This window comes from Aspergillus lentulus (genome assembly GCF_001445615.1).
Source record: "Aspergillus lentulus DNA, contig: Alt04, strain: IFM 54703, whole genome shotgun sequence".
Lineage (NCBI taxonomy): Eukaryota > Fungi > Ascomycota > Eurotiomycetes > Eurotiales > Aspergillaceae > Aspergillus > Aspergillus lentulus.
Genome location: NW_028322122.1, coordinates 3341049 through 3355387, shown reverse-complemented (window position 1 = coordinate 3355387; position 14339 = coordinate 3341049). Strand labels below are relative to the sequence as shown.

General features: G+C 47.7%; 5 protein-coding genes and 1 non-coding gene across 6 annotated transcripts; 2 read left to right on the top strand and 4 right to left on the bottom strand.

Annotated features, from left to right (window-relative positions):
- Positions 1–68: 68 nt before the first annotated feature.
- Positions 69–962, bottom strand: ALT_2377 (uncharacterized protein; the record flags this gene model as incomplete). The annotated part of the gene is made up of 1 exon (XM_033564333.2): positions 69–962. The coding sequence occupies one exon, from the start codon at positions 960–962 to the stop codon at positions 69–71; it is 894 nt and encodes a 297-aa protein (XP_033420224.2).
- A 745-nt stretch (positions 963–1707) lies between these two features.
- ALT_2376 (uncharacterized protein) lies at positions 1708–3997 on the bottom strand (the record flags this gene model as incomplete). The annotated part of the gene is made up of 8 exons (XM_089599324.1): positions 1708–1875; positions 1931–2040; positions 2090–2410; positions 2476–2886; positions 3017–3194; positions 3250–3356; positions 3421–3774; positions 3829–3997. The coding sequence occupies 8 exons, from the start codon at positions 3995–3997 to the stop codon at positions 1708–1710; spliced, it is 1818 nt and encodes a 605-aa protein (XP_089456470.1).
- Positions 3998–4825: 828 nt separating this feature from the next.
- ALT_2375 (uncharacterized protein) lies at positions 4826–8571 on the top strand (the record flags this gene model as incomplete). The annotated part of the gene is made up of 6 exons (XM_033564331.2): positions 4826–5083; positions 5126–5349; positions 5411–5621; positions 5672–6297; positions 7307–7906; positions 7959–8571. The coding sequence occupies 6 exons, from the start codon at positions 4826–4828 to the stop codon at positions 8569–8571; spliced, it is 2532 nt and encodes an 843-aa protein (XP_033420222.2).
- On the bottom strand, positions 6794–6865 carry ALT_t055. Its single transcript has one exon. It is a non-coding gene; the product is annotated as a tRNA-Ala (tRNA).
- Positions 8572–10844: 2273 nt separating the features above from the next.
- ALT_2374 (putative lipase/esterase) lies at positions 10845–11777 on the bottom strand (the record flags this gene model as incomplete). The annotated part of the gene is made up of 1 exon (XM_033563641.2): positions 10845–11777. One exon carries the CDS (start codon positions 11775–11777, stop codon positions 10845–10847), a length of 933 nt encoding a protein of 310 aa, XP_033419532.2.
- A 1128-nt stretch (positions 11778–12905) lies between these two features.
- Positions 12906–13992, top strand: ALT_2373 (uncharacterized protein; the record flags this gene model as incomplete). Its single annotated transcript, XM_089599323.1, has 2 exons — positions 12906–12909; positions 13478–13992. The coding sequence occupies 2 exons, from the start codon at positions 12906–12908 to the stop codon at positions 13990–13992; spliced, it is 519 nt and encodes a 172-aa protein (XP_089456469.1).
- Between the last annotated feature and the right edge of the window lie 347 nt (positions 13993–14339).

Here is a 14339-nt window from a genome sequence, read left to right as displayed (position 1 = left end):
TACATCATGATCTCGTGATCTTAGGAAGACGCCATTTCACAATCTTCCATCCTTCTGCTCAAGAATGCTTATTGCAAACTCACGGCAAGCCTCATCAGTGCGGCTGCGTCGAGACGAATGTCGGGTTGACCTGGGCCTGGAGCTCGATCAAATAGCGCCTGGTAATGAAGATGAATGGGGAGACTTCCGGTCGCGTTGGCTGTTGTAATGGTAGCTGTCTGCGCTATGAACGGGTACTGGTTGGCTGCCTGCTGGAGTCCGAGTGGAGGCATTGGCGGTATGGCCATCTGCTGGATGCGAAGAGCCTGCTGTAGAGTGACGGACTGACCGGGAGGGCTCAACTGCCACTTCTCCAACAGAATGGTCTTCTGTATCCGTTTAATGCTGAGCAGAATCACGGTGCGAACGGCCCCTTCAGAGTTCTCGAACCACCATCGTGCGTCGTGGCGGAGCCTGGTCAGGGATTCAGAGACGCCGGTCTCAATCACCAGCGAAGGCCAACCTTGCGGCTGATTTCCTCTGGGCTGTCGGGTTGGTGGTATGAAACAATCGTGCGCTTGCTTTCCCTTGTCTGCAGCCACGCTTGGCCTGTGAGTCGTCTTCCCACTCCATAAGATGTCATCCATCGACGTCCCAGCCAAAACGGCAGAGGCGGTTATATGGTCGCGGAGACGTGATGTCGCTGTTTCATGAGGCTCGGACGGGACAACTTTGATAAGCGCAGTGGTTCGTTCAAACATCAAACGAAAGTTGATGCCGTGCAAAACATTCTTATTTTCAACTAGTTGACTGCGAATGGCTCGAGGCAGATTGAGCACAAGGATATACTGATTTCCTGCGTCATCATTCTGGTTCAGTCTCTCAAGTACCCTCTCTGCCTCGATACTCAATTTACTGAGGCTGGTAAAGGGATGGGTGACGTAGTCTTCTGGCAGTCCGGATGTGATATTCGATGGCTCCATGATAGTAGACTGCGTCGGTGAGGAATTGATTGCTGACGCGGTACCCTCGGTCTCGCTGAATATGAACGCCATAGTCAATAATTTGAAATATGTAAACCAGAGAGAATGGTATGAAGGAACAAGAATGAAGGTACGAAGGAAGAAGATTGAGGGTATGTATGGTAAGAGTTCTCAGCACTTACTGGTATCCTTATGGTTCTATTCACTGTTAGAAACTCGACGAACAAGTTGTATTAAGGGTTCCTGGAACTTGCCGTTTATTCTTATATTTCTATTCACTGGTAGGTACCTGAAAACAAGTAAATGTAAGCTATGGATTACAGCCCAGGACAGTGAATGATTAATGTTGCATCTGATAAGTGAAGGAAATCACATTTTCTGGATGATGTTAGACTAGATATATCAGGGCGAGCTGTAACATATGGGGCTCTAAACCAAGAATGCTGCCAAGGTAAGTTTAATGAAGGGCTTTTAAACCCATGGGTGGACAATGAGAAAACGTAGTCATTAAAGTGTCATAAACCTTGCTAAATGTATATTGCTATATCTTTGTCATGGCCCCTCGCAGCAAATTCTTCAGCCATTTCTCTCAGGCGAACTACGGATGATGATGATGATGATGAAGATAATGATGGGTTCTCTGATACAATCACAACCCATTATCCAAATACAGGTTTGACTCTACACCTGCATGCATGGCAAACTCTCCCCTTTAGAAACCGTTGTCTTCCAGACCTGTATCCCTTCAGTCCGACCATTCGAGACCACTGGAATCTTCGACACTCCTGTACTCTGTTAGACTGGGTGCCTCAAGAGCTTGCGCCAGCGCTGCAGCATGGTTGAGGATCTTGTAAATCGTCGATATGATATCCCCCTGCTGTCCTTTGTCCCAGCTCATGATACAGCCTGAGTACTACCCAAGTCAATATTTCGCAAGAGTAGTTTCAGGGGTTGGTCGAACAGCTTACCCGAGACTCCTTGTCGATGCACAAAAAGCGCCACTCGTCGGTATCTGTAACGATTCCGTACACTGTAGTATCGTTGCGCCCAGCGCGCTCCCTTGCATGATGCAGTATCGCTGCCATAGTCTAATCAGTAGATCTCCTTGTTGAGTCAGACACACATACCCATGGAAGATAATGCCTGGTATCGGCCAATGTTCCCTCGACGCGATGCACAAAAGAATAGCAGGTTCGTCTCCCTTTTTTGGTCCCCGTACCAAATGGAGTAGTCTGTCGTGCCCTCTAAGACGTAACCCTTATTCTGATAGGACCATGGCAAACTCAAATTCTTCTCGAATTGAAGATGAAGTGATCCGTACGCTGAGGCGGACTCGCGTTTCTTGCTTGCAAGGACTGCGACGAGAATCGTCTCAAGACGGGCTCTCAAAAGCACTTTGTTCTCGCTATCTCTACCTGCCGCACGCCAATAGCCCGACAGGATTGACCCTATACTAGCGTCAGGCATGAAATTGACCTTCAGCGTGTATCAAGCGGTTGATACGTATACCTACCTAAGTACTCAGGTCCTTGAATCTTGTCCTGCGCTGTCAACTGCCAGCAAGAACTAGGATCCGGATCTGGCTGGAGGCGTAAGAACCGACGAACATCTTGGGGTTGTATATCGGCAATTGTGATATGTGGCAGATCGTTATTTTCTGAAGTGGCAGGCCTTTTTCCTTGCTGGGCCACAGTCCTAGACACTACGGGCACTTCGGCGATGTCAGCTTTGCCCCGCATGGCTGAACCCTGTGCTGAGCTTTTGTCAATTTGGATCCTCAATCTTTCAAAGTAGTCCATGTCAGTCGAATAGCTTGGTGAAGTGCGGTAATAGATAGAGTTTGCAAATGTTGGGGTCAGGACAGGGTAATGAATTCGAAGACGCAGATGTGATGTCAACGCAGAGGTCTTGTCTCCCGTGCTGCCTACCATACATAATCAGACTCAAAATGCCTGCATTAGCAGTCTGTGATACTGATATCTATTTAGTTGCTCCTGAATATATCAGTTATCCACTTGGTCGCTGTCTATTTCCTAAATCCGACAATTCTCTACCGTCCTTCGGCTGTTCCTCCAAAACCACACAGCCAGTCATCTGGCTCACGGTCATTTTCCGTCGGTTCATTTGAGCTTCTGATATGGCAATCTCAATTGCCTGTTTAATAATCTTGCCAATCTGGCTGATGATCTCTTCTTGTTGACCTTTTGTCCAGTCCAAGTGGAGCGACGAGTACTTTCATATCTTTCGTCAGCTTCCTCTATCATCTGGACCGTAGACAAACACATACCTGACTCTTGCTGTTGAGGTGCAAGAACGTCCATTTGTAACTATCAGTACAAACACCATATATTTCCGCGTTCCTTCCGGCTTTCTTTCGAGCGTAGTGAATTATTGCTGATCGGGAAGTGTTAATACTATGATTTGCTAGGAGACATGCTCAAGCGCAAGCTGCACTTACACATTGCTGCAAGAGGCATCCAACACTCATCTTCCATTAGCATGTCGCTTCGGACAACGACAAAGTTGGTCTCGAGGTCTTGTCGGCTCCCGTACCATAAAGCGTAGTGCACCGTGCAGCCAACGATGTAACTACAGCCCTGAAAGTCGTGTGCTATGCAGAGTCTGTGTCGGGATCCCCAGAAAACGGCGTCCAGGATGGCAGATATTCCGAACCTGCCATTCCCAGACTTTTGTCGTGCTTCTTTCACCACGGATAGGATTTGGATCAGTATGGCATCCAGTCTCGGACGGATGAGCTTAGCATTTGGGGACTCGACAATTAGCGCTAGGTTATAATCATCTAGGAGTCTTTCTGGTGTTAGTTAGCGACCGGAAAATCCCGTTATAGCCCTGGAAAAGCACTCACCGAGAGAACTAGGCATTTCGAGTCTGTCATCTCGTCCAATATGCCACGTGCTCTTTTTCCTCCACCAGCTGCTTGGGGAAATCACCGTAGCCTCAAGGAAATCATCAAGAACATCGCTCTCGTTGTCTTTGTCGTTGTCGGGTTCCGAACGAGAGCGCATCGGTTGCATCGTCTCGGCTTTGGCATATCTCGGCGGAAGTAGATTCCGCAAAGTTGGCGTGCTCTAGATATCGGGAGAATGGGATATACTATTTGACTGACCGCTGTTGGGCTGTGCTGTACATAAATGGATTTAGCATGAAAATTGAGACGTCGGATGCCTAATCGGGCAGCGGCCTTCCATCAAAGTCAGGAGTCTCCCTCTATGGATTCCAGGTTGAGATTTGTCCATTACTCCGTGCTGACATATAGTACCAAAACTTGGAGTCTAGTGAAGAGTACGTAGAGTTTGGAACAAAGTCTTTACATATGTGGTCGAACCACACATGGGTCTCAGCTCCTACCAATCTTGTTCTGCTGAGTCTGCTCTCGCAAAGCCTACGCTCAATGACTCCGTCAACGAGTCCCCTTCAGGGTATTGGATAGAGATCGCCTTGTAATCTCCAAATAATGTGCTTTATCATAATGGAAATGGCAGTATAATGTGAAGTTGGATTCGAAGATTACTATCATTCTTAATTCATACAGCAGTGTTATACACAACCCTCGGTAAATCGCAAGCCGCAACCACAAGAGTCACTGGGATTCCTATCGGAAGCGCCGAGATCCCGCATTGTGGCTGAAGCTAAACATAGCCACCCGGCTGAACAGGGGTAAGCCTCGCAAAGCGCCGTAATCGTGGCAGGGTCCGCAGGGGTTGGGCGGTTGAGCCCCAGGCTAAGCGCCGATTCCCTTCTCAATCGGAATGTTGCCTAGTTTTGACAAAAGTCCATTCGGAATCAGATATAAGGCTGTAATCCCCCAAGTGCACAATCCAAAGAATGGCATTGGTGTATCCATGGCCAACTCCACAACATCATCCGGTTGGGTCAAGGAACCCGACGGGCGCGGAACATGGGGCATCCTCTCGACATGTCTGCTAACCATCACTCTATGCTGCTGGACATCTGTATGCCCCAATCTCCCCGCTAAATCAGATGGAGACTGGGCCCGCCTGCGGGATAAATTCCACCTCGCGTGTATGGGGATCCTAGGCCCGGAGTTTCTTTTGATGTTGGCAGCGGGACAGTGGTCGTCGGCTAGGACGTCGGTTAAGGTGTGTTTTCATGGCCAGTCTGGATGGTTCTAATAGGTGTAGGAGTTTCGCAGGTTAAATAATAAACGAGGAAAACGGGAGTGGACCATGACGCACGCGTTCTATGCGGATATGGGAGGGTTTCTTCTCGAGGGGCCTGGGGTTGAGACTCCGTTCCCGGTTGATGCGAAGCAGTTGCTTTTCCTAGTCGAGCAGGGATATGTAGAGTATCCAGAAATTACTCGGGAGGATATCGATGACCGGAACAAGTCAGATGGGTTCGCGAGGTGGGTTTTGATCATGATCTTGATGGAGGTGAATGCGCTGCTGCTGATGACGATGATGCAGATTCATCGCAGTGTGTCAGGCGGTTTGGTTGCTGCTCAATTGTATCCTGCGTGGGGCAGAAGGTCTTGCTTTGACAACGCTGGAGCTTACTACTATCTCCTTTGTCATCGTCTTCTTCGCAACATCGTTTTGCTGGTACTACAAACCGCAAGATATAACCAGTACGACCACCGTAACCCTCGCGGTAGATATCAGCACTATCCAGAAAAAGGTAAACCACGCCTCTTCTACAGGAGGAAATGCATTGACCATGAGAAAAAGCACTGCCCTCCAGAGCTCGAAGAATGGTACACAAACCCCTTGGAATTCCTGCATCCCAACCTCTACATCTGCCACGTCTTTTGGCGCTACTTCAACCAGATTCTTCGCCGGATTCACTGTCCCATCTCCTCTCGTCCCGTCACCACCAAACCTTACAACCGCATCCCAAGCGATGATTTCCCGCATCTAGATACACTAGCTGACGCCCTCGCTTGTCCGATCGTCCTCCTCTTTGGCAGCATGTTCATGATTGCTTGGAGGTTTGGCTTTCCCTCTTCTCTCGAGCGAATCCTGTGGCGCATCGCGTCCTGCTATACACTGTTATTCTCCATCTTCGGCGGTCCATACATACAATTCTGCTACAAAGTTCTTCTTCCACGGCATGCTGAGAAACGAAGGGCTGGGGATGTGGAAGCGACACTTCCGCAGACGCGGATGCAGCATCTCTCTACGAAGATGAGAAATATCCATCCTTCGAGAGACCCAAGGTTGGAGATTCCGCTGTTAGCGCTCATTCCTGTGACCGTGCTGTGCGCTTTGTATTGTATTTCTAGGGCGTATATACTCGTTGAGGATTTGGTTGGGCTGCGAGATCTACCCGAGTCGGCGTTTCAGACGGTGGAGTGGTCCGTTTATATTCCTCATTGGTAGTTGATAACAGAATAATTGTTGCCTATACACTGAAGCCATCCCTCAGCTCATCGGACATATGACGACTTATCACACTCTATCACTCCCTATGTTACGGATCAAGGGTTGTGCTGTCATCGTTGCTCTGACTTACTCCCGGGAATTGTTTGCTGTAAATTTATTTCAGACGGAACGGAATGCAATACGCTGTCCTTTTGTGAAGATAGTCAATGAGAGTGACCACACTTCTCTCAAAGCTTGTGGTTGGGCTGCATGCCGCTCGATTGTAATTATATATCATAGGGGTGGCATACTTGTGATACATGCCTGGTTTTCATTGAGATAGGGGACCGGTCGTTTGATGCCTGAGCTAAAAGTCAAACTTGGACGCCTCTCTTGTTTTGCCTTCTAAATGAAATAGCTCTAGTCAGATAGACCTTGTAGTACTAAACTGCTGTGGTTGCGGATGGTAAAAAAGGAAAATGAAAAAAATGGACTCGCGGGGAATCGAACCCCGGACCACCCCCATGCTAAGGGGGTATTATACCACTAAACCACAAGCCCAACTTGTTGGAAGGCAGTATCTTTAAATGATTGATGTCGCAATTCGGTTCTGCTTGGGAGGAAAGTGACATGGTTCTTGCGGTATTCGGTTGACGATCTGCTTCAGCCAGCCACTTTGTTGGAAATCGCGGAACCATATGAGATTACTCAATCACTAGTAACTTGCCTACTAAGGTCCGGTTGGTGGGCGCTAAATGATGGCTCCACCATCTGTGAAATGGCAGTAACGGCATGGCCACTTGACATGCCACAGGTAGTGACTAGTAGCTCCTTTCCCAACTTCCCTTCCACCCCCCAAATTCCCAATTCCACACTTCGGTTCAAGTCAACGGTGCCCATGGACCACCAAATGGATTCTTACATCAAATGGAGAGAGAGGGATAGGCTGTATGCTTATTATATCAGTCATGAAAAATGAAGGCTAACGAGCGTACGACACAGGCCCGACACCCCACAGTTGGTTCTGGAGCTAGGCGGCAGCCCGTTTGTCTGGACGGAGTCCCGGAACCCAATATATTCTGTTTCGGTTTGTCTTCGCAGGGTTCTGAGCAATGAGCCAGATAATGGCTATATGAACAAACCGTTCTGGCTGCGCTGGTCCCCTTTAATTGATCCCAGCCGTGGAGAATTTATACTCTTATGTCATGATCGAGAGAGCGACAGCCTCCAGAGAGTTGGTATTGAGGAGCGATCTCCCTATACACCGACCCTGAGAACCCAGCAGTTTCCGAACGAGCCGCCGTCATACTATACAGCGGAGGCACAGGGAAACTTCGACCGTTGTAAAGTTACCCATCAATTATCTTTTCCCACTACCTGGGAAAAGCTCTTACAGCCAGGTTATACCTATACTGTTCTCTGGACTGGGCAAGAGATTGCAAACTGGGATTGGGGCACCCAGCTGGAGGTGGGAAACAAGACCAAGTGGCCACCGGTCTTAATTCCCGGTGGTGCACATATCACATTCACAATGAAAGAAGGGGAGCGGCCTCCTTTTCCGCGGCTTCCGACACCACCGCCTATCAGCCCAAGTAAGAGAGTGTAAGAACTCCTTTTAAAATAATAAAACTTCCTCGGCTAATCAATATAACAGTCCAGGGGCACCAGTGCTTAGTCTAGAGCTGAGCTGTAGCCCCACAATGCCTCTGGCAGGGGAACTGGAGATCTCTATCAGAGTGATTTACCATGGTGTATCAGACAATAATAAGACCATTAGTGGGGATGAAGAAATGCGGCCGATCACTTTCCACACCTGGGCATTCAAATCGTTAGATGGCCAATTCCGCGTCTATCGCCGCCGCTGTCGAGGTCAATCTAGTCTGGAGGCAGAGGAGGAATGGGAGACATTTTATGACCACGGTTATCGACATTACTTTTGGGACAATCCTGATAAGCTGATAAATGTGTCTGAGAATCCTGGTCAGTTCCCGACCCTCTACCCCGGAGAATCCTGGTCAGACTTCTGGACAATGGACGGGGAGCTACTACCTGATGACCTGAAACTCGGTGAGCGGCTCCGATATCAGTTCAAGGGAAATACACTGGACTGGTGGGACTGGGAAACAGCCAAGGATCACGCCCAGACCATCGTAACGCTACCTGGCTCGGGGATGGAACCGATTTCGGACCCTAAGGATAATGGAGGCCGGCCGAAAGTGGTCGTACCGGCATCAAACATTGTGGAGTGGACGGTGGTTAGTGACTGAACGGTTCCTCTTTCTATTCTGTCCCTGTGTGTTTTTATTCTAGCGAGAAGCGCTATGATAATGTCCACTCCAAGGGGTCTGCTGCCATGTCAGCTTGGATCTAACTCCTGCTCTTCATATTAATCTCTCTGTATAGATTATAAGTGCGCATCCACTGCATTCCTATTATAAACCTAGTATAGTATACAACAGAATCTATAGCTTTTTATGAAAATTTTTAATGGATTTATAGCCTCTATTGTGGTTGTACTGGTTAGAAATATACATATCTTTCGATTCTTACGTTGAGATGGCTCCTTATATTGAGCTGGCGACCCTGAAATTAGGTGGAAGGGTCGGTTATTGAGTCATCTCAGTGAGGAATGTAAATATTTGATCTATTCTTTGTTGTCCTAATCAATATTGTATGGGCATTGTCTGCAAGTGATAAAATACGTCTACCGGGCCACATAACTCAGCAAGAATTAAGAAATCAACAGTCAGGGAATATTCTTAATCAAGCCTTAACCTTCAGCAAGACCCCAGCCTTCATGATTCAAACCATATAAGAATAAGACCAGCAACACACCCAGCAACACCCCTATAAACCTACAGACCCGTCTAATCCAGAGGCTCTTTTTTCCTAAGGGAATAATCATCTCTGTCATAGGTTGGTATGAAAGTAGTACAGAGATATATATATAAGGGCACCAAGGTCTGACAACCACCAAACCTTTTAAATAATTTTTAACCACCACCCATTCAACCCTATAGATATTAAATTAATATTTCTAATATAGATTAGAATAATTATAATTACTATATATTTTATATAAAAATTATAATTTTATATAAGCATGCTTAATAGGAGGCCTTAGAAGGGTCCCTAAAGGTAGAATGGTAAGGGTTAAAGCAGTTAAAAATAGCAGTTTGTCCAACTTGAAACTGCACCAAATCTAACTATAGTTAGTTAGTATAGGCCTAGCTATGCCTAGCTGGGCCTAGTAGCGGGTTTTTGCGGTTAAACCGCAACCAAATCGCAGCGGTTCGGGTCCAACTAAGGTTGGACTCACCCGAACTCGCACCAAATGCAACTCTAACCGTACGCTGTTGTTTATGTCCACCTTGCATCTGTACATGACCAAAACCGTCATCGCTGGAACCGCCGAACATCATCACTAAACCGTCATGCCTCGGTAGAACACCCAGATAGCAACGAGATGTCCGTGCTGGTCTACGTATTACATTGGTGTTACGATTGCCTTTGCCTATGAAACCGCAACACCTTCCTGGCCAACGTGATGAGGAACCTCAGTGGGAACGAAGTTTACTACCTCTTAGTGATCCTTGTGCGGATTAGCATACTTGGCATTATCAGTTGGAATTAACTACACAGCGTGCCAATATCTGTGCAACCGTGGCGATGTTTAAGTGGTCGACTGGTCATAACATCCTTTCCACCATGCAATCTCGCCTCACTTTGCATCTTTTGTGGAACGTATCAGAGCCTCCGGCATGCAAAGTTACGGAGGAGCTGCGCTTGCTATCCCTGCCGACTCAACCGCTAGATTCGGGTCAATCTTCCACAGTTTTAACTGCAAGCCTCAGTATCCCGCACAATTGGCGTGTTTTATATGTATTAAACACCAAACCGTGCTGAGTTGGCCGGTTTACGAGTAGAGGCCGGGGACCGATGAGCTTCAAAGCCTTTATTGAGGGATTGAGAGACATGACCATTCACCATTGATAAATTGGTTCTAAAACCTGAAATGCAGATATTTTTGCGCTTCTAGCTCTATGTAGCACTGTTAGCCAGCTGTGGATTGTAAATTTATACTCTAGTCAAGTTGCTGCCACTGATATACACACAAATGAGGATTATCATCCTGGTGTTGATCGATGGCCTTCCAAGATCAGCTTTGCCAATAAGAGGAGACGAATCAACCGATCTGCGGTTCAGGATTAAGTCAATCATATGCATGATGGCAGTGCAGATCTGCTGGGAAGGGTCAGGGCACTGATCCGCCTCTCATCAAAGAGGTAGCCTCGAGGGAGCACTTATGCCAATCAAAGTCTGGTACCTTTGCTTTACATATGTTCTGATTATCTCTACAAGAGCCTTGCTGCCCGGTGCTAAGAGTTTTGCGTGAGAAAATGCTAGATGCTAAGACAAGTGATATCCACGAGTATGAGTACATGGTCAGGTATTCTATCCATCTTCCGATGACCACGAGCATGACTAGCTTAGCTAGAATGTGCCCCTCCTGAATAATGTACAAAAAATGGCCACCCAATCAACGGAACAGTGTCCGCCGCAGCCAATCCAATCTCGCTTTCCTCGCCATGATAGACAACTGCGCTCCGGGGCACAGTCCCTCGAATCCATGATATGCGCCAGGCCATACATGGAGCTCACACTGCGTTCCGTCGCTCCACATGTTTTGCGCATACTTGACATCCTCGTCGCGGAATGTCTCCGTCGATCCAACGTCGATATACGCCGGCGGAAGGCCTGCAAGGTTCGTTGCTCTGATAGGAGCTGCATACGCGCTGACATTGTCACTTCCTCTGCGGTCACCTAGATACGCATTCCAACCTGCCATATTGGCATTGCGGTCCCAGATGCCGATGCCAGTAAATTTGTGCGCAGAAGCTGAGTCGTTACGGTCATCGATCATAGGCGAGAAGAGCGATTGTCCGATCAACGGAGGGCCTTTTCGGTCCCGACATAGCAGTGCCACACCCGCCGCCAGCCCACCTCCTGCTGAGAGCCCGTTAATGACAATACGGGTCCAGTCAATTCCGAGTTCCTCTGCGTGCTCGTGTGCCCAGACCAGGCCAGCGTAGCAATCTTCGATCGGTGCAGGGTAGGGATGTTTAGGCGCAAGGCGGTATTCGATCGTGGTGCAGATAGCGTCGTGCTCGCGAACAAATTCGAGTAGGCCGCTTAGGGTGCAGAAGCGGTTGCCCATAATCATGCCTCCACCATGGATATGGTAGATGGCTGGTCGTCTCTGTGGAGCAGCGTCTGGCAGCCTCTCCTTGCGGAAGATTGAGAGGATCAGCGGGTTTTTGTCAGGGCCGAGGAAAGTGTGTTCTTCATGAGTGACGCCGGAAAGTAGTATGTCATCGACTTTGATTGGCTTCTGTTCACGGATTAAGTCATCATAGTCCGGAAGCAGCGATTCTAGCTCGCGGTCGAATGGCAGCTTTGGACTTGGAGCCATTGTGTTCGTGGAGAATCGTTGGTTAAAGTGCTATAGGATGATTGAAGATAGACAAAAGTCAGATAGTGGGCGAGCTGTGCTTTTATTGGCAGTCTTGAGGCGACTGAATGAGATGAAGAGACTAACATGAACCTCTGAGATTGACTCTGTTTGATATTCACAGTGGGGCTATAGAGGTTTTGTCTGCCTTGCAGTGGCATCTTTATGACACAATATGAGCTAGTCTTACTGGATGTGACTATACAATCCTCTAAGTCTGATTAGTGGCAGATATCGAGGATTTGCAGTGAAGACATCAGCCATATTAAGGCTACAATCCATAAACGGTTTCCTAATCGGGCAAGTCCGAGAGGATAAAGGTACCAAATGGGGCGTCATCTATGACTTTCCAATTTCATTGGCTAATCCAAGGTTTTCGCTCATACTTCGGACCAAACTCTCATCATGAGTCATCATGTGGGCCCAAGGTATCCCAAGCCAAGCAACAGACTCGACACAAGAACACGATATAAGAACTGGTCAGCAAGAACTCCTTATATTATAGAGCTCCATTCGCTCCTTCTATTATGACATTCAGTTAGAACGGATTTAGAATAAGTATGCAGCTAGAATGTACATCGAGCAGTGAAACAGTTTGTGCAAAATCTCCATGTGTTCTATGAAGAAGACCACGCCTTGTTGTGATATTGGTTCCAATACTTACTGCTGTGATTGAGCTCGGGATTGCATATTTTTGGTAAAAGCCTCGATTTGTCATACTGTGAAATCCGATATCAAATGCACATGGAAATGTCTATATGTATGGTATGATACTAGTTTCTGCCCAGCGTGATTGGGCGATTGCTGCTACTTGGAGGTAAAAGGGCCTAATTTTGATCCACTACGAAGAGCTACTGATTTCCCAGTCGATAGGTAGGCTCGAAACCTTTCTAAAGGGTAGAAGTAGGCAGTAAGTATGGTCTGGGGAGATAATACTATTACAGGTATCAGATGAAACATTCCCTGTGGTCCAACAGCAGGGTCTCTTATACCAACCTAAATTGCTGCTAGCTGGAGGTCAGGTAATACATTGAATTGTTCACTTATCTAGACATGGTGCCACCTTAATGCCTCACAATCCCCCTAAAAATGCGTACGTATACATTTCCTTGGCAGTGGAGACCCTGGAGCTTACCTTGTGCTTAGCTGTCTTGCTAGTCCCATTGTGTGCTGTCATTGTGAATCAGTATGTCAGATAGTGGGCTAAATCCAATTTTCCCAATCCGTTAACCAACGACTATTACACTTATGAGTCTTGACTCCAGTTTGGGAACTACTAGAATTGTCACTATCGAGGACCATTGCCATTACAGCCCACAGCCGGCTCACATCATGACTCGAGCAATGTTAAAAGTCGCGCAGGCGCCCGGGTTTGCTAGCCCAGTGAGCAGGGTATTTTTTGGCGTATAAAAGGCAAACCCTCCTCTATTGTTGGATAGGGAATGACTTTCCTCATTATTGTTTCCTTGCCCTTTTCATCCTCTATATCTGTAAAATCTGCAATGCAGGCTTGGGTCCTATTCTTTGTTGTTATCTCTGACATTTGCGCCATTATCATTCGGCTGGGGTCAGGAGAATGGTCAACGCCAGCAAAGTTATCTCTTCTCTGCTCGCATTTGGTCTTATTGACTGATGCCGTGCGGACGACAATGTCATAACAGTAACCTACACGCCCATTACCGAGGAATGGACCGGCTCGGGGACCAACCTGACCGTGACCTTTGATATCGTGAGCAACGAGTATACCTCCCTTTACACCAACAATACCCTGGAGAAGCGTACTGATATTACAACCGTCCTCGCGGCAGCAACCATCGTCGATTCAATTTCAAGCGTTATTCTTGCGGCGAGCGCAGGTCTTGAGATCCACGAGGACATTGCCGCCATCATTAAGAGCAGATCAAATCAGAGCTCTTGCTCCCTCGTGTATGGCACCGACTCTGACGGGACCTATGTCGAAGGGTATGCGTACGAGGCCACAACGAGTGGTGAGAACTGTGACACGACTGCGGAGAAGAAGACTATCCTTGCGGCAATCGAGAAGTGTGCCAACAAGCTCAACGCCCAGGGTGCGATTCGAGGCTGCTGCACCATGAACCACAGTGGTACATGGACGGGACATTTGCGTTTAACTGCTAGTCCTTCACTTTACCCAGCACACACAGTCACATGTTAAGTCCTGCTGCTGCTGCTGGGACGTAGGATATTCAGTAGTATCATGTCTATTTTCGAATTCGTTTCATGGCCGCACAATGTGGCAGTGGGGGAATTGAGAGCTTCGTGTATTTCTCGATGGTCTACACGATTTTTATGTCTTTTGAGTGCAAGACCATGAGAGAATGAGAAAATTCAAGACTGCCTTTGAATCAATTGCGATCACTTGTGGCTTGACCTATGGTCGTCACCATGTGGAAAATCCAGATAAGCCACCAGCCCTGTGGGTCGTTGCCGCGTGGCGGATACGTATGTTCTCCCGCCCAGGCGACATTTGTCAATGCTAGGAGAACACAGTGGATCTTTAGC